We start from the raw sequence: 24637 nt of genomic DNA, 5'->3' as shown, positions 1-24637 counted from the left end.
CCTCCATGATGGATTCTGAGCACAATCTCAAACCCACTGACATTCAGAGAGATGAATAGATGGTGACTTTTGCCTTACTTACCATATATAACATCCTGCCTTTTGATGACTTCCTTGCTCTGTTTCTTTGCGTATGCCTGGTCCACTGCAACACTCCATGTTTCAGCCTCAAATTCCTGTCCATCTACCTCCAGCTCTGCCTTCAGTGAGGTGTAAATGGTGTCTGAACAACAACGTGGGAAGATTGATTAGACATGATCTTTATTCACCCCTTCCCCTCAGAAGTACTTCATGAAACACGTGATCCTTTTTGTTCTCAGCTGCAACTCTGGTGTGGGCTCAATCTGATCCCTACCTCTTAGCTAGAAGTCCATGCCCCAGACTCTACCAGTCCACAACGTTTCCTGTAACCATCTAACTAACTGAGACCCACTCCTCCCAGCTGTTAGAACCTTCCCACACACTGGTGTCAACTATGGTCCATGGATTCAACAGGGACTTCAGTCAATTGGAGTAATTTTTGCAGGGCTTTATTCCAAATGGAATCTCAAGCAATGGAAGATTATTTCATACAATGTTATAGCTCTTTTTTCCAGCCCATACTCTCTCTATCCAAGATCCTTGATCCAAGATGGCGGCCAACCCAGGCGACTCTGTGTGCTAGTCACAGAAATGTATCTGCAATCACACACTACAATCGCTCCACTCTTTTAAACCTCTACTCCGACAACAACATTTCTTACTTTATTCACATTATTCCCATTATTAAGTATTTGTACACTGTGGATAGCTCGATTGTAATCGTGTATTGTCTTTCTGCTGACTGGCTAGCACGCAACAAAGGCTTTTCACTGTACCTTGGTACATGTGACAATAAATTAAATTACAATGGGAGCAGATTTATACTGTTTATTGTGCTACATAGCCTGGATATAGGGTTGCCAACTTTCTCACTCCCAAATAAGGGACAAAAGGTGACATCACCGCCCCGCGCGACCTCACCCAGCCAGCGGCCAGGTGCTCCCGCTCCACCAATGGCGGCCGCCTGGGCCGGGATGCTACGCAACATCCGTTCGGCGGCGCCTGGGCCTCCGAGCCTACACTGTCCGGGCCTACAGCGGCCACCGGGCCTACAGCGGACCCCGGGCCTACGGCGCCCCCCGGGCCTAATACAGGACAAGGGTGGTCCTGTACAGGACTAACAAATTTAGCCCAATATACGGGACAGTTGGCAACCCTACCTGGATAACCTCCCAACTCTCTCCCTCCTCAGCACAGCACTCAGCACACTGTCCTACCTTCTGCCACGAGCGATTCAGCAGATGACGAAACCAGGCTTGGAGTTTCCTCAGGCAATGTTTTACTTCTTGGGATTCCATTCTCCACCTCCTGCTCCATCTCCCCTGCAGTTACTCTAAACCATTAAATATGCGTGCATTAGAACTCAACAGAATAAGCCAGTGGTTAGTGTAAACACAGTTCAAAATTGGAATGCAATCAGGCCTGAAGGTTTGTCGGTGATTGGTGCAAAGTGTCTTGCTACAGGGTACACAGATTCTGATCTGCTCCTGCAGCTAGTATTCTGATTAAATTAATTTAAAGTGCGGCAACCCAGTTCCCAATTAAAAAAACCCACTTAGGGCGGCACGATGGTAGAGTTGCTGCCTTACACCACCGGAGTCGGGGTTTGATGTTGACTACGGGTGCTGTCTGTATGGAGTTTGTACGTTCTCCGCATGGGATTTCCCCGGTTGCTCCGGTTGCCTCCCACACTCCAAATACGTACAGGTTTGTAAGTTAATTTGGCTTCGCTAAAAATTGTACATTGTCCCTAGTGTGTAGGATAGTGCTAGTGTACGGAGATCGCTGGTCGGTGCGGACTTGGTGGGCAGAAGGGCCTGTTTCCACGCTGTATCTCTAAACTAAACTATTAAACCTTTCTGATGCACAGAGTGCAATATCCCATGGTATTTTGGTTAATTTCCCAGGCAATTCTTTAGCCAAAATCAATCACATTAGTTTACATTCCAATTTTGTAAATCACATTTAGGTATTCAATATTCTAGGCCACGTGAATTTGAGAAATTTATCAGGTTGCTATTCTACGACCTTCACCTTTAGGATACAGTTATAATAAGGGACAGATTAAATGGTGCAAGATTCAGTGTCAATGCTATTAAAACTGCCAGAATTTTAACTATAGGATATTATAGTTCCAGGTTTTAGGAGCATCTTCATCCATCAGTCACAATGTCAGTCAGTTAGCAAAAAACAAAAGAAAAAGTTGCTGGAGAAACACAATGGGTCAGTCAGCATCTAGGGAGGGAAATGGATAGTCAACATTCCCGGTTGAAACCCTTCATGTTGAGTCTCTCTACAGATTCCACAATCTAGTCCTTCTGCCTGCATTTGCAAACACTTGGAACTTGTGTGGAATTGATGTGTTTTCTACGTATATCAAGTTTATACAAACCCGTCTTTGCTGATGCTGTTAACACTAAACGAAGAAGGTTGGGAAGGTCGTCTTGGTGGAATGGTCATGCCGATATTCCGCACTGCACCGGGCGTGCCATCCGCAACCAGCTGTGCACAGCGTGGTTGCTCCCTCGCTGAAGATGCTGTACCAACACAAGGTCCAAAGGTCACAAACCAACCCTGGCACTGCCTCTTCCACCCCGAGCCTAATCTTTCCATTCCTATCATCCTCCCTTCCCCACACCTCCATCCTTTACACTGGCACCACCACCTAACCCCAAAATCAATCTTGTAAATTTTGTCTCAATCGTGTAGAAGTGTCTCAATCTAGTTTTTAATGTTTGGAATAAAAAAAGTACATTTCTGAAAGATTTCCATTGTACTCCTTTATATTTTGGCTTTGGTGCCTTAAAATGGCTAATCTCGAGTCACTATTAGATAAATCTAATTAGTTTCTTGTTTATAATTTACTTTCAAGTGTTGACAATTCTAGAAAAGGTGGATCTGAGGAGTTTGGCAGGAATCTACTCTGTGGCTAAGAAGCAAAGAACTACAGATGCTGGATGTTTAAAAACGGAAAATTGTGGAAATATTCAGGTCAGATAGCATCAGTGGAAAGAGTAGGAGTTAATGTTTCACATCAATGACTTTACTACACTATGGTCCCATAGTGTTTGGGCACAAATGCTCCTTCCATGCCACCGTTCCCAATCACCCACGTGGTCTTCTCCATGGCTTTGTTCCTGGCCCGACCCTCCCTCCTGTGCTTTAACCTCTGACCTCCTTCACCATGCAACACGCACAATTCCTCCAGGTGACACTTCATTCTTGAACATCTATCCCTGAACCAGGCCATTGTTCATTCTCTTAATTGGAAAGTAATTACTCTTTCAAGTATTTTGACAAAATAGAGGAAGAATTATATTTAATGTGATATTAAATCCCTCAAATTGGTTCACACACAAGGCTAATGTATTCAGGGATGATTGATGAAAACAAGTTAGAAATGTCATGCCGAGCGATTAGCAATTGAATTGAGGGTCCTATTTCAGTAATGTTGGTGTCCATTAAAGGCTGTAATCAAAGAGCAACAAGGTTTAGGGCAAAGATAACATAAAAGCGCCATTCCCATGGGATCAAACTTTATTTCTGGTGATGAAATAGTCCAGAGGCATGCCTAACAATGTTGTGCCAGTGATAGGAACCCTCTCAGACCTGGTTCCAATTAAAGCACTGGAATCTGGAACAAAAAACAGAACGCTGGAAGAACTCAATGGGTCAAGCAGCATCTGTGGAGGCTAAAGGTATAAGTTGATAATGCGAGTTGAGACCCTGGATCTGGACTGAGAGGGAAGAGAAGGTTTCCTGATATAGCAACATGAGTGGATGTGGGATTGAGGCTGGTAGGTGATAGGTAGAATCAGATGAGGAGGGTACCCTTGGTAAGTGGATCCAGGTTGGGGGGAATGGATCAAAGGGAGAGAAAAAAACTAGGTGGTCAGGTGAGTGTGTGTTGGAGTACACCAGTGGTATGGGTTACTTGAAATTGGAAGGTTCATTGTGCATACCTTCTGTCCAAGCGGAATATGAAATTTTACTCTTCCAATTTGCATTTGGCTGCTCTGTAGCAATGGAGAAAGCCAAGGACAGACAGGTCAGTGGGAGTGAGGAGTTAAAACGACTTGCAAACAGAAGGTTGAGATGCCGGTTATGGACAAAGTCCAGGTGCTCCGCAAAATGGTCACTTATTCTATGCTTGGTTTCACCAATGTAGCAGAGGCCACGTCGTGAGCACTGAATGCAGTCGGGGCAGATCAATGGCATTAAGCTGGAACCAGCAGACAAGAGACAGAGAGGCTCATGGGTGGCTCTCCTAGAAAATGTTAAAAGATCACGCCGCACAGTTTGGGTGTACTCCATATCTTGGCGGCACATTGTTAGGATCTACCAGAATCAGCTTTATCCTGCAGCTCAGCCCACACCTGTACCTGAAGCACACATAAAGGATGCCTCTAAGTGCCTGAAATCAGAAAGTACAAATCCTTATCTTGATGAGCAAAACAAAACTTTAATTCTTTGGCCCATTTATAACGCAGGGCAGCACAACCCAAGGCTGTCTTGGATAAAAATGCAATGTGCTCCTTTAATCAAGCAATGCCTGACAGCCGTTAGGCTACAGCCCCAGTTCAATTAATACTGATTTAAAGATCAGAGTGACCTGGATATTGCAAGTTAAACTCAGGAACCGCAGCCAGTGGGACACTCTCCTACGTGGAGACATCAGCAGTATCGCCAAATCGATCTGTGGGTGTAGGGTTGGATTACTAAATCACCGCAAGATCTAAAACCATCAACGAGGCTGTTGGGCAGCCCAATGACATTACAGGTGTGCAAATGTCTCGCCGCTCCACAAACCCGAGTTAATCTCTGGCTTCTGCTGCTGCACGTGTGGCGTTTGTAGATTCTCAATGATGATGTTCCCCTCAGGCTACCTAGTTTTGTCCCACATGCCAAATACACGCAGCGTTGAGTTAATTAGTGACTGTAAATTTGTGTAGGTGGTGGAAGGAAATGGCTTCTTATCCAAGTAGTTAAGTGAATTTGTGTCCTCAGTGAATTTCCACTCAATCTACATTTCTGGACTGTCATGACCAACGTTGCAATTTATCGTAAAATTGAAATTCACGATGCATTTCTAGTTTATTAACAGCAAAACAAATTGTTCTGTGCTCGGCATTCTCAGATACATCTGGAACAATTGGAGGGAGGGGATGCCAGGGAGACAATTGATTTGATAATTCAAGGGTCCTCAGTTACCAGAATGGGCATTGGAGCCTTGGAACTTTTACTCTAAAGTACAGATTTGAAACATATGATTTGTGAAATGACTAAACCAGCCTTGACTGGATAAGACTATCAAGTGAGCAGTTTAGAGGTTGCACAATTGTTGCCTAGATTAAATGCCGGAAACCTACTTCTTCTGAAAGGTGCCCTGTAGAATAGGTTGCCTGGATACAGTGAGTGCTGATAACTAGTCCCTAAGAGTGGTCCTTCCACGTTTAGCAAGTGGTTAGGCACAAGGGATGTGTAGTCTGAAACTTGTCTGATTCCCTTTGATGTCAAAAAATAATTTCTGGGAGATTTTCTTGTGTCTCTCTCTTTCAAACAAAGAAACAACTGCAGAAAAGTGTTACTTTATAATGCAGGAATGAATAAAATAAGGAAGTTATCAATAATGGTTAAAGGACTGATCTGATGGGGCAACTGTACACGTCGTAGAAGAACTGCAAGGAGATTAAAAACAACCAAGCACTTCATTATATCAACTGTATAAAGGCCCAGCTATAAATAGAAATGCTGTAAAAATTAAACAGCAATACTAATGGGAACAGAAACAATTAATAGTAAAACTGAAAAGAGCTTTGATCAGGACATTAGGTCAAGCCTGAAACAACACTTCTCTTTCTTTAGAAGTGCTATCTAGCTAGCTGAACACATCCCACAATTTGTTTCAGTTTCATATTTCTAGCATCCCCATTACTTTGCTCTTGTGAAGAACTTACCTTGTTGGGTTGCGCTCTGTGGATTTCCTGTAAGTTTCTGCTGAGAGTCCTTTAGCTGTGAAAATACAGTTACACGTAACATTAATATTCACACTGGACCCTAAGACTTTACTCTGTTGGGTTAATAGATTACTGTCTTTATTAACTATTCCGAAACGTCATCCCTGATAATGCAGAGTGGTAAATGTTCTTTGCAAGAACATGCTTTTTATTGGAGGGAAATGAGACCTGGTTTTGAAAGTTAAGTAGGTTTATGGGCATTAATCAATATTTACCGAAATTCTGAGTGTCGTTGAAATCTCCAGAAGTAGTTCAATATTGCCCTGAAGTATATAAATTTTTATTTGGTGTATGTGTCAATATTTGCAGGTGCATGTCTCATAGGGAAGCTTCAAAGCATGATCACAATTTTAAAGGTGTGAAGGTTTTTAGTTTAGTTTAGAGATACAGCACGGAAACAGGCCCTTCGGCCAACCAAGTCTGCGCAGACCAGCCATCCCTGTACACTCCTACACCACGGAGAATGTACAATCCTTACCAAAGCCATTAACCTATAAACCTGTACGTCTTTGAAGTGTTCGAGGAAACCGGAGCACCCGAGGAAAGCCCACCCAGTCACGGGGAGAACATACAAACTCCGAACAGACAGCATCCGTAGTCAGGAACGAACCCGGGACTCTGGCGCTGTAAAACAGCAACTCTACCGCTTTGCCACTGTGCCGCCCCTTTAATAGAGTGAATAATGAAAAAGATGGCTTTCTGTTGTTAGGAATGAAATGTTATAAATTTAAAGTATTCATGCAGCATGAAATGTTGCAAAGTGATGGAGCATGAAATGCTTTGCTTCTGGCAATAATCGAGGGAGAGATCACTGCATCATTTAAAGCAAATATGTGAACCACAAAACACAAGTACAAGGAGAGCAAGATCACTTTCGGATTGCTCAAGCAAACAACTGGCATTGGCACCATGTCAAATTACCTCCTTCTATGTTATAAACTGTTCTGGCTAAATTATCAACAAAAGGATTGATGGGAACAACATTCGTCCCTGCAAATCATTTCAATGGGTTCACTGGTAAAAAAAATCTGCATGTCACCAGGAACACAGGGTACGTAGATCTAGGAAAGTACTTCACAATCGAACTGTACACCTGAATGTTATTTTATCCCAAAGAACTGCAGTGTATAGCAGATACACAGTTGTCGAGACACTGGGCACTGTCTACAGGCAAAGGCACCAATTTTATGATAAATATCTTGTATAATTTCAGGTCTGTACTTGAGTTTGTTAATATCAAACAAGAAAGAGTTTTAATTAGGGGAGAGGCAAATACCACAGATTGTTTAAAAGCCTTCTGGCCTCAGCAAGGAAGACAGTGAGAGAGAAAAGAATCTCCCACAGATCTTCCAAAAGAACATTTCAATAGTGGGAAATGCTGATGGTGTGATGCATAACATACAGAATACCGAACTTACCAAATAGTGAAAGGCCTGGATGGATGTGGAGAGGATGTTTTCGCTAGTGGGAGAATATAGGAATAGAGGCCATAGCCTCAGAATAAAGGGACGTACCTTTAGAAAGGAGATGAGGAGGAATTTCTTGACTCGAGTGGTGAATCTGTGGAATTCATTACCACAGAAGGCTGTGGAGGCCAAGTCAATGCATGTTTTTAAGGAGGAGATCAAGGCACTAATTGATTCTTGATTAGTGTGAGTGTCAGGGATTATGGGGAGAAGGCAGGAGAATGGGGTTGACAGGGAAAGATAGATCAGCTATGATTGAATGGTGGAGGTGACTTGATGGGCCGAATGGTCTAATCCTGCTCCAACAACTTATGAACTTTTGAACAGAATTGAACAACTGAGACTGTGCTAAGTTCTTGCTTGAAGTCTATTCAATAACTGTGGGCCTTCCTCATATTCACCACCCCAGTGTGGAATCAAACACAGTATGGGTCTGCCTCAGAAAATGAATTTTAAAATATTGCTGCTCTTCTGGCAGCAACAAACTGTAATACATTTCTCTGTAAAATACTTGTCCAATCTGACCTTGAGGATATCTGAACTTTGCACAGTTTTTCTTTGTGGATTCTCTCCGGATAATCCCCACACTCTCAAGTGAGCTCATGTATGGCCAAGGGGATTAAAGTCACCGATTCCTGTCTACTTTGGCCAGTCCATAACAAAACTACGAACAGCTCGACAAGTTTTCATTTCGTACCGCAAGTCCCACAAGAAATCTGCACAATTGACCCAACAACAAGGCTGGTGCGAGACAAGAAAGATAGGACACCGCTGGAAGAGCAGGTGAGAAACAAGCTGTTTAAATGGGAGCTTAACTCTGCATTAAACCCCACAGCGGAGTCCGATTTAGAAATGACTGCTGCTATGTTGATAAGGATAACAAAACTGATCCAGCTGATTTGGCACGAGCTGGGCGGGAACGTCTGTTGCACTGAGTAGTTAATCTTTTGGATATTAACAGACTTAGACCTACAGCACCAGCTGTGTGTGTCTGTGGGTGTGTATTTGAGTGACTGAAGTTAAAGGAGCAGGAAACAGTCAGATAATGATTCCAATCAAAGGTCTTTTTGTGCATTTTAATATATGGTCTGTTTTCTGAGCCACTTCAGTAGCTCTGTAGCAGTTCTGTTACATTGTTAAGGATTGACAGCCGATCTGAATTATGGAAGTGTAATGCTGATCCGATGATTTTCTTGAAGCTAATATGTCATTAACACTGGTATTTATCATTCATCTTGACTTGCAAGGCAAGACCTAAAGCCTGCCACTGCTGTGGCAAACACTAGGCTCAAGCTGCAACTGATTTACAATGATGCCAGATGTGCCAATCCTGGCAATTCCAAGAACTAGAATAATGTGGAAACATTCATATTCATCCACTGCGGCCAATTTATATTCATTTCAAGGTGTGGGTGGGAGGGCCAGCCCCGTTAATGATAGTAAGACTCTAGTAACATGTCCTAGAGAGATGTGTGTAGGAAGGAACTGCAGATGCTGGTTGAAACCAAAGATAGACACAAAAATCTGGAGTAACTCAGGACAGGCAGCATCTCTGTAAAGAGGAAATGGGTGACGTTTCGGGTTGAGACCCTTCTTCAGCATGGACCAGTCTGAAGCATGGACCTTCTCTCCAGAGATGCTGCCTGTCCCGCTGAGTTACTCCAGCTTTTTGTGTCTATCTAGAGAGATGTGCGGTCACTATCACAAACCACCATCCTATTTTAGTGTCATCTGCAAATCTACCCATCATGCCGTATACATTTAATCCAAACCGTTTAAATAAATGCCGAACATTGAGTCCAGCATCGATCCCCGTGGCATGCCACTGGCCACAAACCTCCAGTATGCAAAAACACCCTTCCATCATCATCCTCTGCTTCATACCATCAAGCTATCCCACATAAGCTAACCTTCCAGGCTGGCCTATCATTGGAACACTGTAAAAGGCCTTGCTAAAATCCACGGACAATGTCTACTACCGTAGCATTGAACCCCAAGATATTGGTGGTGGAGAACTCAGCACTAGCAATGCCATTAAGCATCAAGGGTAGGTGGTTAGACTTTCTCGTATTGGGGATGGTCATTGCCGGACATGCTTAGCGGTGCAACTGTTACTTGCCACTTCTCAGCCCATGTCCGAATATTCTCTGGGATTTGCTGCATGCAGGTACGGATTGCTTCATTTGCCGATGAGCTGCAAATGGTATTGATTATGGTGTGATCCATATCTAGTTCTCCATGTTCTCATCAATTCCACCCAGATTCCAACAGTTGCCAACACCTGGGGCAATTTACAGTGGGCAATTAGCATACCAACCGCACATCTTTGGGTGTGGGAGGAAGCTAGAGAACAAAGGTAAATCCTCCCTGATCACCAGCATTCCTTGATTACACACGTGGTAAGTTGCTGCCTTGATGTCAAGGACGGTCACTCTCAACCCACCATCATGTGAAATGCAGTTGTATTCATATTTACTTCAATTTTCATAATACAACCTATTGTTATATTGGGATCACAGTGAAGATGAGGCCACGAATGTGTTCAATTCTACCTTCCGTCTTTTAACTGGTAGAATACAGGTCCATCAATGGACAACATCGAGTTACAGTAATGACACGCGTGGGTCAGTCAAACTGTTGTGCTGGTCATTGATTGTAGAAGAGGTAATTTAAAGGAAGGAAACAAACAGAACATGACCCAGATTATTAAGATATACACTTTAATAAGGCTTTCCTTGATGAGTGCTGCCACTATTTTTAAATTGGCTCCTGATCGAGGTCCACTGTGCACAACACAAAAACTGAGAGACAACAGGTGAACCCTAAATAAAATCAAGAGGTGGCATCAATCTTAGGTTTGAAAGTACAGAGTTCAGAGGAGGCGAAACAAGGGAGAACCAGAGAGAGGGGTGGAGGTTAAGGAAGATGGTAGGTCAGAGGGAGGCGATAATTGTGCAGAAAGAAAATGAGAAGAAGAAGAGCTTCATAATGTCAAGACCTAGGGGAAGAACAGACAGTGCTACAAGCAACAATGCAAACTGATTCATGACACAAATCAAGTAAAACCGTGCTGGCAAACCCCAGGGGAAACTGGTAAGATTCTTGCTAATTATCTAATTTGGAATATGCTACACGTTTGGTCAGTTGGTCTGTTATGGCAACTATCTTGCTTGCTGTCGCACATGGTCAACAGTCATAATGCACCAAGCCAGGCTGCCATCTCTATCATATCCCCACACACTATTTTGAACTCATCTACCTCAACATTTCTTTGCCTTCCATCACAGTGAGGGTGTGCCTGGAGCAATCACTGTGATGGCTGTTTGTGTTAAAATTGTAATTGTGTGTCTTGTGTTCTTTATTGTCTACTGCCGGACCCTGACGTGAGAGGACGCTGGCGCTATTTGTTCGCCGCTTCTCCGTCAGGACAGTTCGTCTGTTTGTTTTTATGTCATGACTGTTTTTGTAAAGCGTCTTTGAGCACTTGGAAAAGCGCTATATAAAATAAATGTTTATTATTATTATTAACATTCGATTAGCCAGTCTACTGTTCCGCATTGACTGTTGTAATGTCCCAATGCCACGCCTGACCTTGAAATGAGCTCAGCATCACAAATATTCCGTCCCCAAAAGAGTGAAATTATTATTAAAAATATGACAAGCAAATACATCACAATAAAATGATAAACACAGGGATACAGACTAACCTTGCTCTTGGAAGTACTGCATTCAGCTAGAAGGTTCCTGCAGTTTTTGTGTACATTCACAGCGCAGTCTACAAAGAAACATACAGCTATTAGAAAAACTGAAATAAAAACAGAAGCTGCTGAAAGTCAGAGGGCGGGCAGGGAGGGAGTGAGAGTGGAGAGAGGGAGTGAGAGTGGAGAGAGGGAGTGAGGGTGGAGAGAGGGAGTGAGGGTGGAGGGAGGGAGTGAGGGTGGAGAGAGGGAGTGAGGGTGGAGAGAGGGAGTGAGGGTGGAGAGAGGGAGTGAGGGTGGAGAGAGGGAGTGAGGGTGGAGAGAGGGAGTGAGGGTGGAGAGAGGGAGTGAGGGTGGAGAGAGGGAGTGAGGGTGGAGAGAGGGAGTGAGGGTGGAGAGAGGGAGTGAGGGTGGAGAGAGGGAGTGAGGGTGGAGAGAGGGAGTGAGGGTGGAGAGAGGGAGTGAGGGTGGAGAGAGGGAGTGAGGGTGGAGAGAGGGAGTGAGGGTGGAGAGAGGGAGTGAGGGTGGAGAGAGGGAGTGAGGGTGGAGAGAGGGAGTGAGGGTGGAGAGAGGGAGTGAGGGTGGAGAGAGGGAGTGAGGGTGGAGAGAGGGAGTGAGGGTGGAGAGAGGGAGTGAGGGTGGAGAGAGGGAGTGAGGGTGGCGAGAGGGAGTGAGGGTGGCGAGAGGGAGTGAGGGTGGCGAGAGGGAGTGAGGGTGGAGAGAGGGAGTGAGGGTGGAGAGAGGGAGTGAGGGTGGAGAGAGGGAGTGAGGGTGGAGAGAGGGAGTGAGGGTGGAGAGAGGGAGTGAGGGTGGAGAGAGGGAGTGAGGGTGGAGAGAGGGAGTGAGGGTGGAGAGAGGGAGTGAGGGTGGGGAGAGAGGGATTGTGGGTGGAGAGTGAGGGCAGGGAGGGAGGGGAGAGTGAGGGTGGAGGGGAAGGAGGAAGGGGTGGAGTGAGGGCGGGGGGGAGCGAGGGTGGGGGGGAGCGAAGAGGGGGGGCGGCGCGAGGGGGGCCGGGAGCGAGGGAGGGGTCAGGGCCAAGAGGGCGGGAACAGGAGTGAGGGCGGGGCCAGGAGTGAGGGGAGAGTGAGGATGGAGGGGAGAGTGAGGGTGGAGGGGAGAGTGACGGTGGAGGGGAGAATGAGGGTGGAGGGGAGAATGAGGGTGGAGGGGAGAATGAGGGTGGAGGGGAGAGTGAGGGTGGCGGGGAGAGTGAGGGTGGAGGGGAGAGTGAGGGTGGAGGGGAGAGTGAGGGTGGAGGGGAGAGTGAGGGTGGAGGGGAGAGTGAGGGTGGAGGGGAGAGTGAGGGTGGAGGGGAGAGTGAGGGTGGAGGGGAGAGTGAGGGTGGAGGGGAGAGTGAGGGTGGAGGGGAGAGTAAGGGTGGAGGGGAGAGTAAGGGTGGAGGGGAGAGTGAGGGTGGAGGGGAGAGTGAGGGTGGAGGGGAGAGTGAGGGTGGAGAAGAGAGTGAGGGTGGAGGGGAGAGTGAGGGTGGAGGGGAGAGTGAGGGTGGAGGGGAGAGTGAGGGTGGAGGAGAGGGAGGGGAGAGTGAGGGTGGAGGGGAGGGAGGGGAGAGTGAGGGTGGAGGGGAGGGAGGGGAGAGTGAGGGTGGAGGGAAGGGAGGGGAGAGTGAGGGTGGAGGGGAGAGTGAGGGTGGAGGGGAGAGTGAGGGTGGAGAGGAGTGAGGGTGGAGGGGAGAGTGAGGGTGGAGGGGAGAGTGAGGGTGGAGGGGAGAGTGAGGGTGGAGGGGAGAGTGAGGGTGGAGGGGAGAGTGAGGGTGGAGGGGAGAGTGAGGGTGGAGGGGAGAGTGAGGGTGGAGGGGAGAGTGAGGGTGGAGGGGAGAGTGAGGGTGGAGGGGAGAGTGAGGGTGGAGGGGAGAGTGAGGGTGGAGGGGAGAGTGAGGGTGGAGGGGAGAGTGAGGGTGGGGGGGGAATGATGGCAGGGGGGCTGGGGGAGTGAGGGCGGGACTGGGAGTGAGGGCGGGACTGGGAGTGAGGGTGGGGGGAGGGGAGCGAGGGTGGGCAGGCATGGAGGACTGGAGTTCCCCCATTCTACGATAAACATATCACACTGTCCTTCATTAGTCACTGGATAATCAGCAATTATCAGGACTAAGGTTCCAATTGCTGATTATCTAGTGACTAATAAACCCTATTTCATTACTCCACTAATGAACCCTATTTATTAGTCCACTATGTCTGTCATATTAACAGGGAAAGTTATTGGATAAAACCAAACACCTTTTTGATGCATTTCCCCACAACAACTCTTCCACAGAGCGTATTGCCTTCATGGATGAATTTTAAAGATAAAAACTGTTTCACACAAGTAATAAGATATCAGCACAAATGGATTCTTCATTTAAACAGCAGTAAGCAGCAGGTATGTGCCCCAAGCAAGCCTGACCTTGTTTGATACACTCCTTATTACAAAGGTTACAGACAAAGAAGAAAATTGGATGGCACATCATCAAAGAATGTGCAGCTGGTGCTCAATTCAGCCAAATTTGCTTATAAATCTCCAACAGATGAAGTTACACAAAGATCAAAGACACCAGGAATTAAAGCTTTCTGCAGCCTCGATGGTGCAGTTACATTGAATATATCACCTTGTGAAAGCAGATGAGGAACACCTCTGAGGGCTGGTGATATTGTTTATGAGGAAATCATCACCTTGTCCACCTCACCACATCCTTTTGGACAGTTGACAATTTTATACCCTGGATTTCACTCTAACCAATTCTAAAAAAAAGAACCTGAAAGTTGTCATAAAGATTGAACCTCATCTCCAAGGATACCTAATAAAATCTCAATCGTTTTATCTAAGAAGAACAACTGGCAATAAAGCATATACTGGGATCTGGAGAACGTCAACATAAAATTACTGTAATTGTGAGCTCAGTTACAGATTTAAGCAGTGCTCCAGCAACAAAACTTGCCTGGCGACCCAGCGCAGGATGTAATAAGTCCAACATTGTTGGAGGCAATGCCTTTTCGATAACGCAAGGCTCTGGCATGCCTGCTCAAGTAGATGCAAGAGACCTCGAGGTGTAAATCAAAGAGGAGATTGCTTTCACAATCTCCTGTCCAAAATTCATCTTCAAACACTAATATTCTTTTCATTTATTGAGAGGGTTTGTGAGCCAGAAGCAATTCATAGAATGTTAAGGGTACAGGTGGACCCCTTATTACAGCCATCCTACTAGCTCTGGAAATTCACCCTTAGAGTTCACAAATCACTACCCAAAAATCTGAGGTACGGAATGAAATTTAGTCTCACGGAATTTATGTGAGAAATTAATCAACAAAAAATATTTTTTCACTCTTATAAACCCCTCTTGCTCAAAGCCAGCACAATGCACATTCTGAAGTAGGGTCTCGACCCGAAACATCATCCATTCCTTCTCTCCAGAGATGCTGCCTGTCCCGCTGAGTTACTCCAACATTTTGTGTCTATCTTTGGTGTAATCTAGCATCTGCAGTTCCTTCCGGCACAATGCACAGGCTCCAGATGTTGGTAAAATAGAGGGTTCCCAACATCAACACTCGAGATAACAGATATATGATAGACACAAAATGCTGGAGTAACTCAGTGGGACAGGCAGCATCTCCGGAGAGGAGGAATGGGTGACGTTTCGGGTCGAGACCCTTCTTCAGACTGATAGACTGAATATACTCGTAGGTACCCAAATGATTTAAACTTGACAGAAGTCTGTGCAGACATTTAGATTGGCTCACTGGGAACATAAATCTAACTTGCTCCACGTCACCCTTTTCTCTGCTCCCTCTTGTGGTACAGGCAGCTTTCTAAACGAGAGCAGCCACAAAATAAATGAGTACGTCAAGAAAAAGATTGTGTACAGGAGCATTGTGGCTCGATAATCCAGTCAGATGGGATATTCATTCAAATCTCACCATTGCAGGCGAGGAAATTAATTTTAATTAAATATTTTTTCACATAAAATGCAGCATTAATTACAAGTAAATGTTTCACTGATTACCCTGCCTCAGTATTCCTCTAGACTTAATATCAACTACAAGAATCATTGAGGTCATAATGCTGGATGATTTCAATGCTCATAAATAGTGATTTTTGCACACCACAAGAGTCTGAGTTGACAAGTTTTGAAGAATACATCTGCTAATTTAAATCTATGACACGTGGCAATAGAATCAATGAGGGAGATTTTAATTTGTCATCTCTGAAGACTAGATTGGTGCAGATTCCATCACTTTTTACTCAGATGAAACATGAATCAACAGGATTACTTCAGACTGGCTTCTCATTATTTGCTACTCTCTCAAAATAAACAAGCAGTGCAATCCCAAAGATGGCACATCTGTAGGAAAAGCTATTCCTCCTTGTAAATATAATATTGGGGTACAATCTCATTTACCATGCTAAATTACTTGCATTCCCTTGTAAGAGTTTGGAACATCTTGGAGCAGTTGAAATGGCAAAGATACTAAGTTTAATAGTTCAAGCAGATCGTGTAACAATGACTCTATTCAAAAGCTTAAATAAATAAACCCGAATCAGAGTACTTTGTTTAGTATTAGGCTTTGTACTGTGCTTTTAGGGCACAGAGGAAATTGACTGATATATTGCAAGACTATGCAAAAAGAAAACTAGTCTTCTTCCCCTCACCATAGAACAATGCAGATCATGGGAAGATTTGATGGAAGTGATTATAATTAAGAACGGACAGGGAAAAGTGAAACAGATGTAATGTATGCCGTTGTTGAGATGTCAACAGCATTAGAGATCACGCCAAAACTATAAAACACTGGCCTACCATGTTCAACATTGGTCACCACATAACAGAACGGATAGGATAGCATTAGAGAGAGCACACTGCTTCAGCCAGCAATGGAAAATCTTAAGCCTTTGATTGAAGATTGAATTGACTAGGGATGTTCTTACGAAAATAGGGGTATTTTAATTATCAAATTTCTCAGAAAACCATTCAATAATTAGTACGGCAGGATTTAAATGAACTGAAATTTAAAGTAAAATGTTGGATTAGAAGGGAGCTCAGAAAATAATGTTCTCATTCAAATTGTGGGATTCTAAAACTCATTACCTGTTAAGGTGCAGAGTTAGAAAACCTCACATTTAAGAAGTAGCCGGATGAGCATTTGAAGTAGCACAATTTATAAGTTTGCAGATCACAGCTGGAAAAAGCTAGATTATGCCAGCCATGGACAAGGACTTGATCCTGTGACATATTTTAATTTCTATTCTGCGAAGTATATCAGATGTCAGGTAAAATATTAAATGTGAAAATTCAGAGACAGGAGAAGATTACATGCAGGTATGTGCATGTGACACACATACACACACATGCATGCCTTGGACTTCACAAATGGAAGACCAGGCAGAAATCTGAATATTCAAGATTAGATTGGAAAGGTAGATAAAGGATGACGTTGGGTAAATGGGATGAAAGCCGTTTACTGGCGTGGGGGATAAATACCCACAAAGCCTAGTTGGGCCAAATAGCCCCCTTCCACACTTTGGTTCTTTAGTTGTGCAGTGGAGTCATAGGTCTCCAAATTTGAGGAAGGATATTCTTGCTATGGAGGGCGTGCAGCGTAGGTTCACTAGATTAATTCCCGGAATGGCGGGACTGTCGTATGTTGAAAGGCTGGAGCGATTGGGCTTGTATACACTGGAATTTAGAAGGATGAGGGGGGATCTTATTGAAACATATAAGATAATTAGGGGATTGGACACATTAGAGGCAGATAACATGTTCCCAATGTTGGGGGAGTCCAGAACAAGGGGCCACAGTTTGAGAATAAGGGGTAGGCCATTTAGAACGGAGATGAGGAAGAACTTTTTCAGTCAGAGGGTGGTGAAGGTGTGGAATTCTCTGCCTCAGAAGGCAGTGGAGGCCAGTTCGTTGGATGCTTTCAAGAGAGAGCTGGATAGAGCTCTTAAGGATAGCGGAGTGAGGGGGTATGGGGAGAAGGCAGGAACGGGGTACTGATTGATAGTGATCAGCCATGATCGCATTGAATGGCGGTGCTGGCTCGAAGGGCTGAATGGCCTACTCCTGCACCTATTGTCTATTGTCTATTGTCTATTGTCAGTTTCTCCATGAGATAGAACAGGATAAAAGATGAAGGCTTGACTATGGTGAACAGATGGGACAATTAGATTTGGAGCCAAGGTAAGGCTAAATAGCTCAAGTGCATGGCTGGACACGATTCAGCAACTTTGGCGTAAGAAGGAAAGGATCGATGTGAAAAGGAGTAGGCAAGAAAGCAATATTTTACCTTGAAAGGAAATGTTACTTCTTAAAATGTAACTCACCTCCTTCATAAAGTCCATGATTCATGCTGGGGTAATCTTTCAAGGATATGAGATAAATAAACAAATGTGAAGCAAGATCTGACAAGAGCACAGTTCTTTTAATGACTTCAGCAAAAAGAACGAGATGTACAACGGACCTCATGCCAGCTGCGAGTACAGACTAAACCTCAATGAGAATATTTATTCCAGACGAGTCTGTATGGCTGTGCATTATACTGTTGACTCCAATAACGCTCCATATTCTCCTTAATAAATGCATGCTCCACTCTGCCCTAAGCCATTGACATGCAAAGAGCACTATGACCAGACTGTAAACTGAGCAAGTAATCAGTGTGGAGGGAGGTTAGAAAGCTGGGAAGAGGTCTGCTGGAAGGTCAATTTTTAAAATTACTTACCAAGGTCAAATTCCACTACATCCAAGCCTAGTCTTTTAAGGTTGCAATGCTGAAATTAATCTGGGTGGAGTAGATTGTGCAAAGCTTTGGTGCCACACAGGAGGCAGGAACCTATGCCAAATGCTTCAGAACACTCCCCAGATATGCCGCCACTGGTCTACCCTCACTAATGGCAGCTAAAAACAATATCACATTAATCCTTGATATTTCTTGTTTGTTGTTCTTAATTGATTTACCAAAACTTCAGCACTCACCCCTTTAAATATTGAGAATGGCAAAATCCCAAGACACAAACCCTGGACCCAAAGTCATGTAAATTCAGATCCATTCTCACCAGCATTAGATTCCAGTGTTAATACATTTTACCTCTGTGTTAAACAGTCTACTACTGCATTCCATCATATGAATACATAACTATCACAAATGTGTTTAACTGTGACAATTATAAATTCAGAATCACATAGCAGGGAAACAGGCCCTCTGGCCCAATTTGTCCATGCCAAATCAAGATGCCCATCTACACTAGACCCATTCGTCAGTGTTTGTCCAATATCCTTCTCACCATTTCCAATCATATATCTATTATGTAAATGTCTTTTAAATGTTGTTATTGTACCCGCCTCAACCACTTCTTCCAGCAGCTCATATATACCACCCACAGTACCCCCCATTTAAAGATTTATAGAGCTCAGGTCTGCTATCTACACACAACTTTCATACACTAAAGAATACTGGCCATAAGGTGACAAAATTGTGAGGATGGCCTGTAAATGCTGACACAAACCAGGAACCTTCAGTGCACATTGATACGGAAAATGATGACATGTACAAAGCACCCTTAAACAAAATGACACTCCTGGGGTCACCTTAAATATCCAAACTAATCCTGAGGGGTTTCACCGAGAGCTCGCATGGAATCCACGGTAGGCTAGCCAACTAGATTAATAATTGGCTTGGAGGGAGTTGTGGAGGGTCGTTTTTCTGATTGGTGGCATGTGACCAGTGGAGTGCCATAGGGGTCGGTGCTGGGTTCTCTGTTGTTTGTTATCTACATTAACAATGTAGTTAACATTGTTTGTAAATCTGTGTGTGCAACCAAAATTGGGGATTCAGTGGACAGCAACGAAGAATGTCTAAGTTTACAACAGGACCTAGATCAGTTGGACATTGGCAAATGGAATTTAACTCTGCCGAGTGTGAGGTGATGCACTTTGGTATGTCAAACCAGGACAGGACTTACACAGTAAAGAGTAGAGCCTTGGAGAGTGTTGCAGAACAGAGATATCTGGGATTATAGGTGCATGATTCCCTGAAAGAAGCGTGGATAATGTGGTGAAAAAGGCCTTTGGCACCCTTGCCTTCATTGTGACGGTTAGAGTACAAAAGTCGGGACCTCATGATGCAGCTGTACATGTTGTTGGTGAAACCGCATTTGAGAGTATTGTGTGCAGTTCTGGTCACCCGGCTATATAAAGGATGTCATTAACTTGGAAAGGGTGTAGAAGAGATTCACCAGGATGTGTGTAGGAAAGAACTGCATTTGCTGGTTTAATTACGAAGGTAGACTCAAAATGTTGGAATAACTCAGCAGGACAGGCAGCATCTCTGGAGAGAAGGAATGGTTCCTAGGGAGAGGTCTGTGCTCACCAGGATGTGACCTGTACCTGCAGCATCGGGTTATAGGTAGAGGAGAGATAAACTGTTTTTTCCTTTGGAACAGAGGAGGTTGGGGGGTAACCGTAAGGAAATGTACAAGATCATAAGGGTCTTGGATAACGTGAACACTCAGCCTTTGCCCCAAGATAAAGGATTCTAATACTAGAGGATATAAGCTTATATGGCAAGAGGGTAGAGATATAAGAGGGGCCTCAGAGGCAACTTCTCAATTGAGAGGGTAGTTCTTATCGGGAATGAGCTGCCAGAGGAAGTTTATAGTTCGTGTGATAGGAGCAGAATTAGGCCATTCAGCCTATCGTCTATCTCACCATTCAATCACAGCCGATCTATCTTTCCCTCTCAACCCCATTGAAATTATAGAACCATGGAACCCATAGAAGCTTTAGAAACAGATACAATTACGACTTTCAAAAGACTTCTGGACAGAAATGGATAGAAAGGCTTTAGAGGGCAATAGGCCAAATGCAGGCAAATGAGACTAGCCCAATATGCCAATTTGGTCAGCATAGACACGGTGGGCTGTTTCTGTGTTGTCTCGTTCTGTGATTCTATAACTTGGAACTGCCTACAAACTGAGACAGCCTAAGGACTCTGCCAAACTCCAATACAATAGCAGAATCGTGGAAACACTTAGCAAATCAGGCAACATCAGAGAAGAGAAAAACATTGTTATTATTTCAGGTCGATTGCCTGAAAACATTAACTGCATTTTTCTGTTTCCTTTTCAGATTTCCCAGCAGCCAGCTCTTGCCACTGTATTTGCTGACACTATCCCAGGAAGCGCCAGAATATACTGACAAGTTGCCGCAATGTCCTCAGGCAATATGTCAGCATTTCTAAATGTCGTTCTGAGAATCAACCGGCCAAATTAAAACTCAGCCGATTTTTAAAAAAAAATCCTTTCTTTTGTAAAATATCAGAAATAACATGCCAAAAAACAAAAAGGATTAAATATATTTAATAAAGAGGATTCCAGGCACAACATGGCCCCTGTAATTAGATACCTGCTTGATGCAGGAACAATATTACAATGGAGAGGAGAGGGTGAAGTTGAAAAGCTGAGACTGGAATAGAAATTAGCTTCTCTGAGCAGTCCATTTAGTAGAGGAATGAACAAAAAGTTGCTCTGCTTTTGACAATAAGTACAATCCACAAGTTAAACAGCCTTCCTTCCAAATTAAGTATCAGTTTCAATTAAAGCTGCTGTCAGATCACTGACGATGTCTGGGTCTCCGTATAAATTCCTTAGATCTGATCTTAGTAATTTGTTGATGGAATTGGGAGTGGAGGAAGATGGAATTTGATAGCAAGAGACTAGCTTTCATCCTCCATATCTGCCAACTGGCCATTTTTTTGTACCATGTGCAAACTTAATGAAAGCTCCTTCTTTCAAGTCAACAATAATATACTTTGCAAAGCATGGGACGTAGAAATGAGACCAGCGGAATTACAATGCAAATGGTTTTCCTGTCATTAAGCAGCTAAACATTGTATCTTGTTTCCTGCACCAAGGCAATTTCTGACCCAACTTGCCACTTTCCTTTACGTCTTGATTGTGATGAGGGATTACTTCTATGGTCTTTGTAGAATCAATGTAGGCCAGCTCATCGACCACGCTTTTAACGATTGCAAGGAAATATAACATAAATTATTAAGATTTGACAAAGATAGACACAAAAAGCTGGAGTAACTCAGCGGGACAAGCAGCTTCTCTGGAGAGAAGGAATGGGTGATATTTCAGGTCGAGATCCTTCTGTCTGAAGAAGGGTCTCGACCCGCTACGTCACCCATTCCTTCTTTCCAGAGATGCTGCTTGTCCCGCTGAGTTACTCCAGCATTTTGTGTCTATCTTCGGTGTAAATCAACGTCTGCAGTTCCTTCCCACATATTAAGATATGACTGTCCCTTATAAAATCCATTCAGACTGCCACTGATTAACCAGTATCTTTCCAAATTATGATTTACATTGTCATTCAAATGTTTTCCAATAATTTGCTCAATGCTAATGTCAAATGTGTGATTATTCACTGTAACAATTTCTCCCTTTATATGCAAGGTTGAGGATTTGAGTATAGGAGTAAAGAGGACCTTCTGCAGTTGTACAGGGCCCTGGTGAGACCACATCTGGAGTATTGTGTGCAGTTTTGGTCTCCTAATTTGAGGAAGGACATCCTTGCTATTGAGGCAGTGCAGCGTAGGTTCACGAGGTTAATCCTCGGGATGGCAGAACTGTCATAACGAGGAAAGATTGGAAAGACTTGTATTTCCAAGGAAAGCATGTATTCACTAGAATTTAGAAGGATGAGAGGGGATCTTATCGAAACGCATAAAATTATAAAAGGACTGGACAAGCTAGATGCAGGAAAAATGTTCCCAATGTTGGGGGAGTCCAGAACCAGGAGCCACAGTCTAAGAATAAAGGAGAGGCCATTTACAATAGCGGTGAGAAAAAACTTTTTCACCCAGAGTTGTGAATTTGTGGAATTCTCTGCCATAGAAGGGAGTAGAGGCCAATTCACTGGATGCATTTAAAAGAGAGTTAGATAGAGCTCTAGGGGGTAGTGGAATCAAGGGATATGGGGAGAAGGCAGGAAGGATTGTGGACGATCAGCCAAGATCACAATGAATGGCGGTGCTGGCTCGAAGGGCCAGATGGCCTCCTCCTGCACCTATTTTCTATGTTGACAGCCTTTCACATCTGTGCTACCATATCTTAAGGTGATTGAAAATATACTATCCTTACTTAGTTTAAGTTCCACCCCTAATCTGCAATAATTTCCAACTTTTCCAGTGCTTTTTGGTAAACTTTATTCAGGCCTGATGATTTATTTGTGTTACAAATTGCTAAGCAAAAACAAAGCTCTTTCATAATATTGAATATTCATAATATTTCCTCTACGAATAGGAACAGATAGGGTGAACGCACAGAGTCTTTTACCCAGGGCAGGGGAATCAAGAAACAGAGGACATAAGTTTTAAGATGAGAGGGGGCAAAATTTAATAGGAAGATAAGGGGCACCATTTTCACTCAGGGTGTGGTGGGTACATGGTATGATCTGCCAGAGGTGGTTGAGGCAGGTAATATAAAAGCATTTAAAATACACTTGGAAAGGTACATGGATAGGAAAGGGGTAGTGGGATATAGGCCAAACACAGGCAAATGGGACTAACTTAAACTGAGCACGCTGGTCGGCATGAACAAGTTTCCGTGCTGTATGACTCTAGGACTGGTTTGTATAGCAACGGTCTTGAAAGATTTGCAGAATATTCATGAAGTGAAGGGTCTCGACCTGAAACGTCACCCATTCCTTCTCTCCAGAGATGCTACCTAACCTGTTGAGTTACTCCAGCATTTTGTGCAGAATATTCATTTACCCTATCTATATCTTAACTCTTGATCTTTGAGTTTATCTTTTACATAAAATATACTTTGTTAGTTGGCAATATCTTTTCACGTTCTCCTTACTTTCCTAATCCCGCTTTTCATTTCACTTCCACACTCTCAGAGCTTCCTGCAAATAGAAAACTCAGTGATTTAGATAAAAACACTTTCCTGCTGCATGATTTATTTTTGTGATGCTCTGTTTTTCCACAGGCAAGCTTCTGCATAAACAAAATCCAATGATTGTTTATACCAACAGCTGTAAAATAAATGGACAGATTTTATGGGACCTTTACTGCAGGAGTTTGCTATTTTGCTGACCCTCAGTGCTGATTCTGTTTAACAAAATGTGGCGGCAGTGCAGATATATTTTTGTTGCTCAAGTGTCCTGTCGGGAGGCAGAATCCAATCACAAGACAATTATTTAAGAGCGTGAGATTGCTGAGGTGGGGTAATGAGGGAGGCTAAATCAGGTCCCGACGTGTGCACACACTCGCTCGCGCACACACACACACACACACACACACACAGGAAGACAACAAGCAAATTTCCTGCAAAGGCATCAAAACCAGATCATTGGCAGTATCTGTTACACCAAAAGCTATTTACATTCCAGAGGTATCTCCCACAACAAAAGAGAGGCTGGTCAGGCCGAGCACCAGCCTTTTCCAGACACTTGCTTACCAACCAAGGGCTGATTTACAGGAGCTGGCAAGGAACCTTTATTTCAGTCAGGTTGCTGGCTGCTTACGTCCCAATAATGACTCTGCTAATTTGCTCACTCACCCTTTTCTTCCACCAAATAAGTGGGCTTCGACTAGTTTTTAGATGGAGACGTGTCTGAACATGTCCACCATAGGTGTGTGATGGGCGGTAACTACATGTACACACCTCATTTTTTGTGCTTATTTAAACTGTTAAAAATTTGCCAAATTGATCCATTCATCAAGCAGTCAAACTGGTTTTCAGCAAAGAAGTTTAACACTTATTTTTTGGTACAGTCAGCTGTATGAAACAAGCAGGCTGTTCCTTTTCTAATCTATTTTCTTCACACACAGCGTCAACAGTCCAGAGTTCTGTCCAAGACATCAGCCATGACTGAAGCCGATGTTTGCTGATTCAGTGGCTCTATTCAAACACTGCATCTCAGAGCTCATCAGTAAGACCACCTCTACTACAGAGTCTGCCTTATATTCCTCATACCCACACCTCGGTACCCAAAGCCTTCCATCACAGCTGAGCACAAGGAATGGCACAAGTTTGCATTTCACTGACCTAAACAGCAGATCCATGTGTTTTTCCTACAATTTCTACTTTCACTGGTTATAGCTTTCTTGCCTGTTATTATGCACCACACGTGTCCCTTTTCCATCTCTTGCCCTTATTTATAAATTAATTTGTTCTTTCAGTGTCATTATCTCCCTGACCATTTCCATTTCACCCTTTTGCCTTCTTTTCGTATCTGGCTTTTATCCAACATCTGCCAATTAAACAACAACAAAAAATCACCTGTATCCACCTATCATATTGTGCCTTTTCATACCACTAGTTTCCCTCTCCCCTGACTCTCAGTCTGAAGAAGGGCCTCGACCCGAAGCGTCACCTATTT

At 43.9% G+C, this 24637-nt stretch overlaps 1 protein-coding gene across 1 annotated transcript in view; it reads right to left on the bottom strand.

The window, feature by feature from the left end:
• arhgef18b (rho/rac guanine nucleotide exchange factor (GEF) 18b) overlaps window positions 1–24637 on the bottom strand; it is a 154245-nt gene that overhangs the window by 28471 nt on the left and 101137 nt on the right. The window contains exons 11-15 of the mRNA XM_078423729.1: window positions 11272–11339; window positions 6039–6093; window positions 2474–2618; window positions 1299–1414; window positions 83–223 (exon numbers count right to left, since the gene is read on the bottom strand). Of these exons, the coding sequence (XP_078279855.1) occupies window positions 83–223; window positions 1299–1414; window positions 2474–2618; window positions 6039–6093; window positions 11272–11339 (525 nt within the window). The remainder of the gene's footprint in view (window positions 1–82; window positions 224–1298; window positions 1415–2473; window positions 2619–6038; window positions 6094–11271; window positions 11340–24637) is intronic.

This window comes from Rhinoraja longicauda, chromosome 28 (genome assembly GCF_053455715.1).
Source record: "Rhinoraja longicauda isolate Sanriku21f chromosome 28, sRhiLon1.1, whole genome shotgun sequence".
Classification (NCBI taxonomy): domain Eukaryota; kingdom Metazoa; phylum Chordata; class Chondrichthyes; order Rajiformes; family Arhynchobatidae; genus Rhinoraja; species Rhinoraja longicauda.
This window is presented reverse-complemented; position numbering and strand designations above follow the sequence as displayed.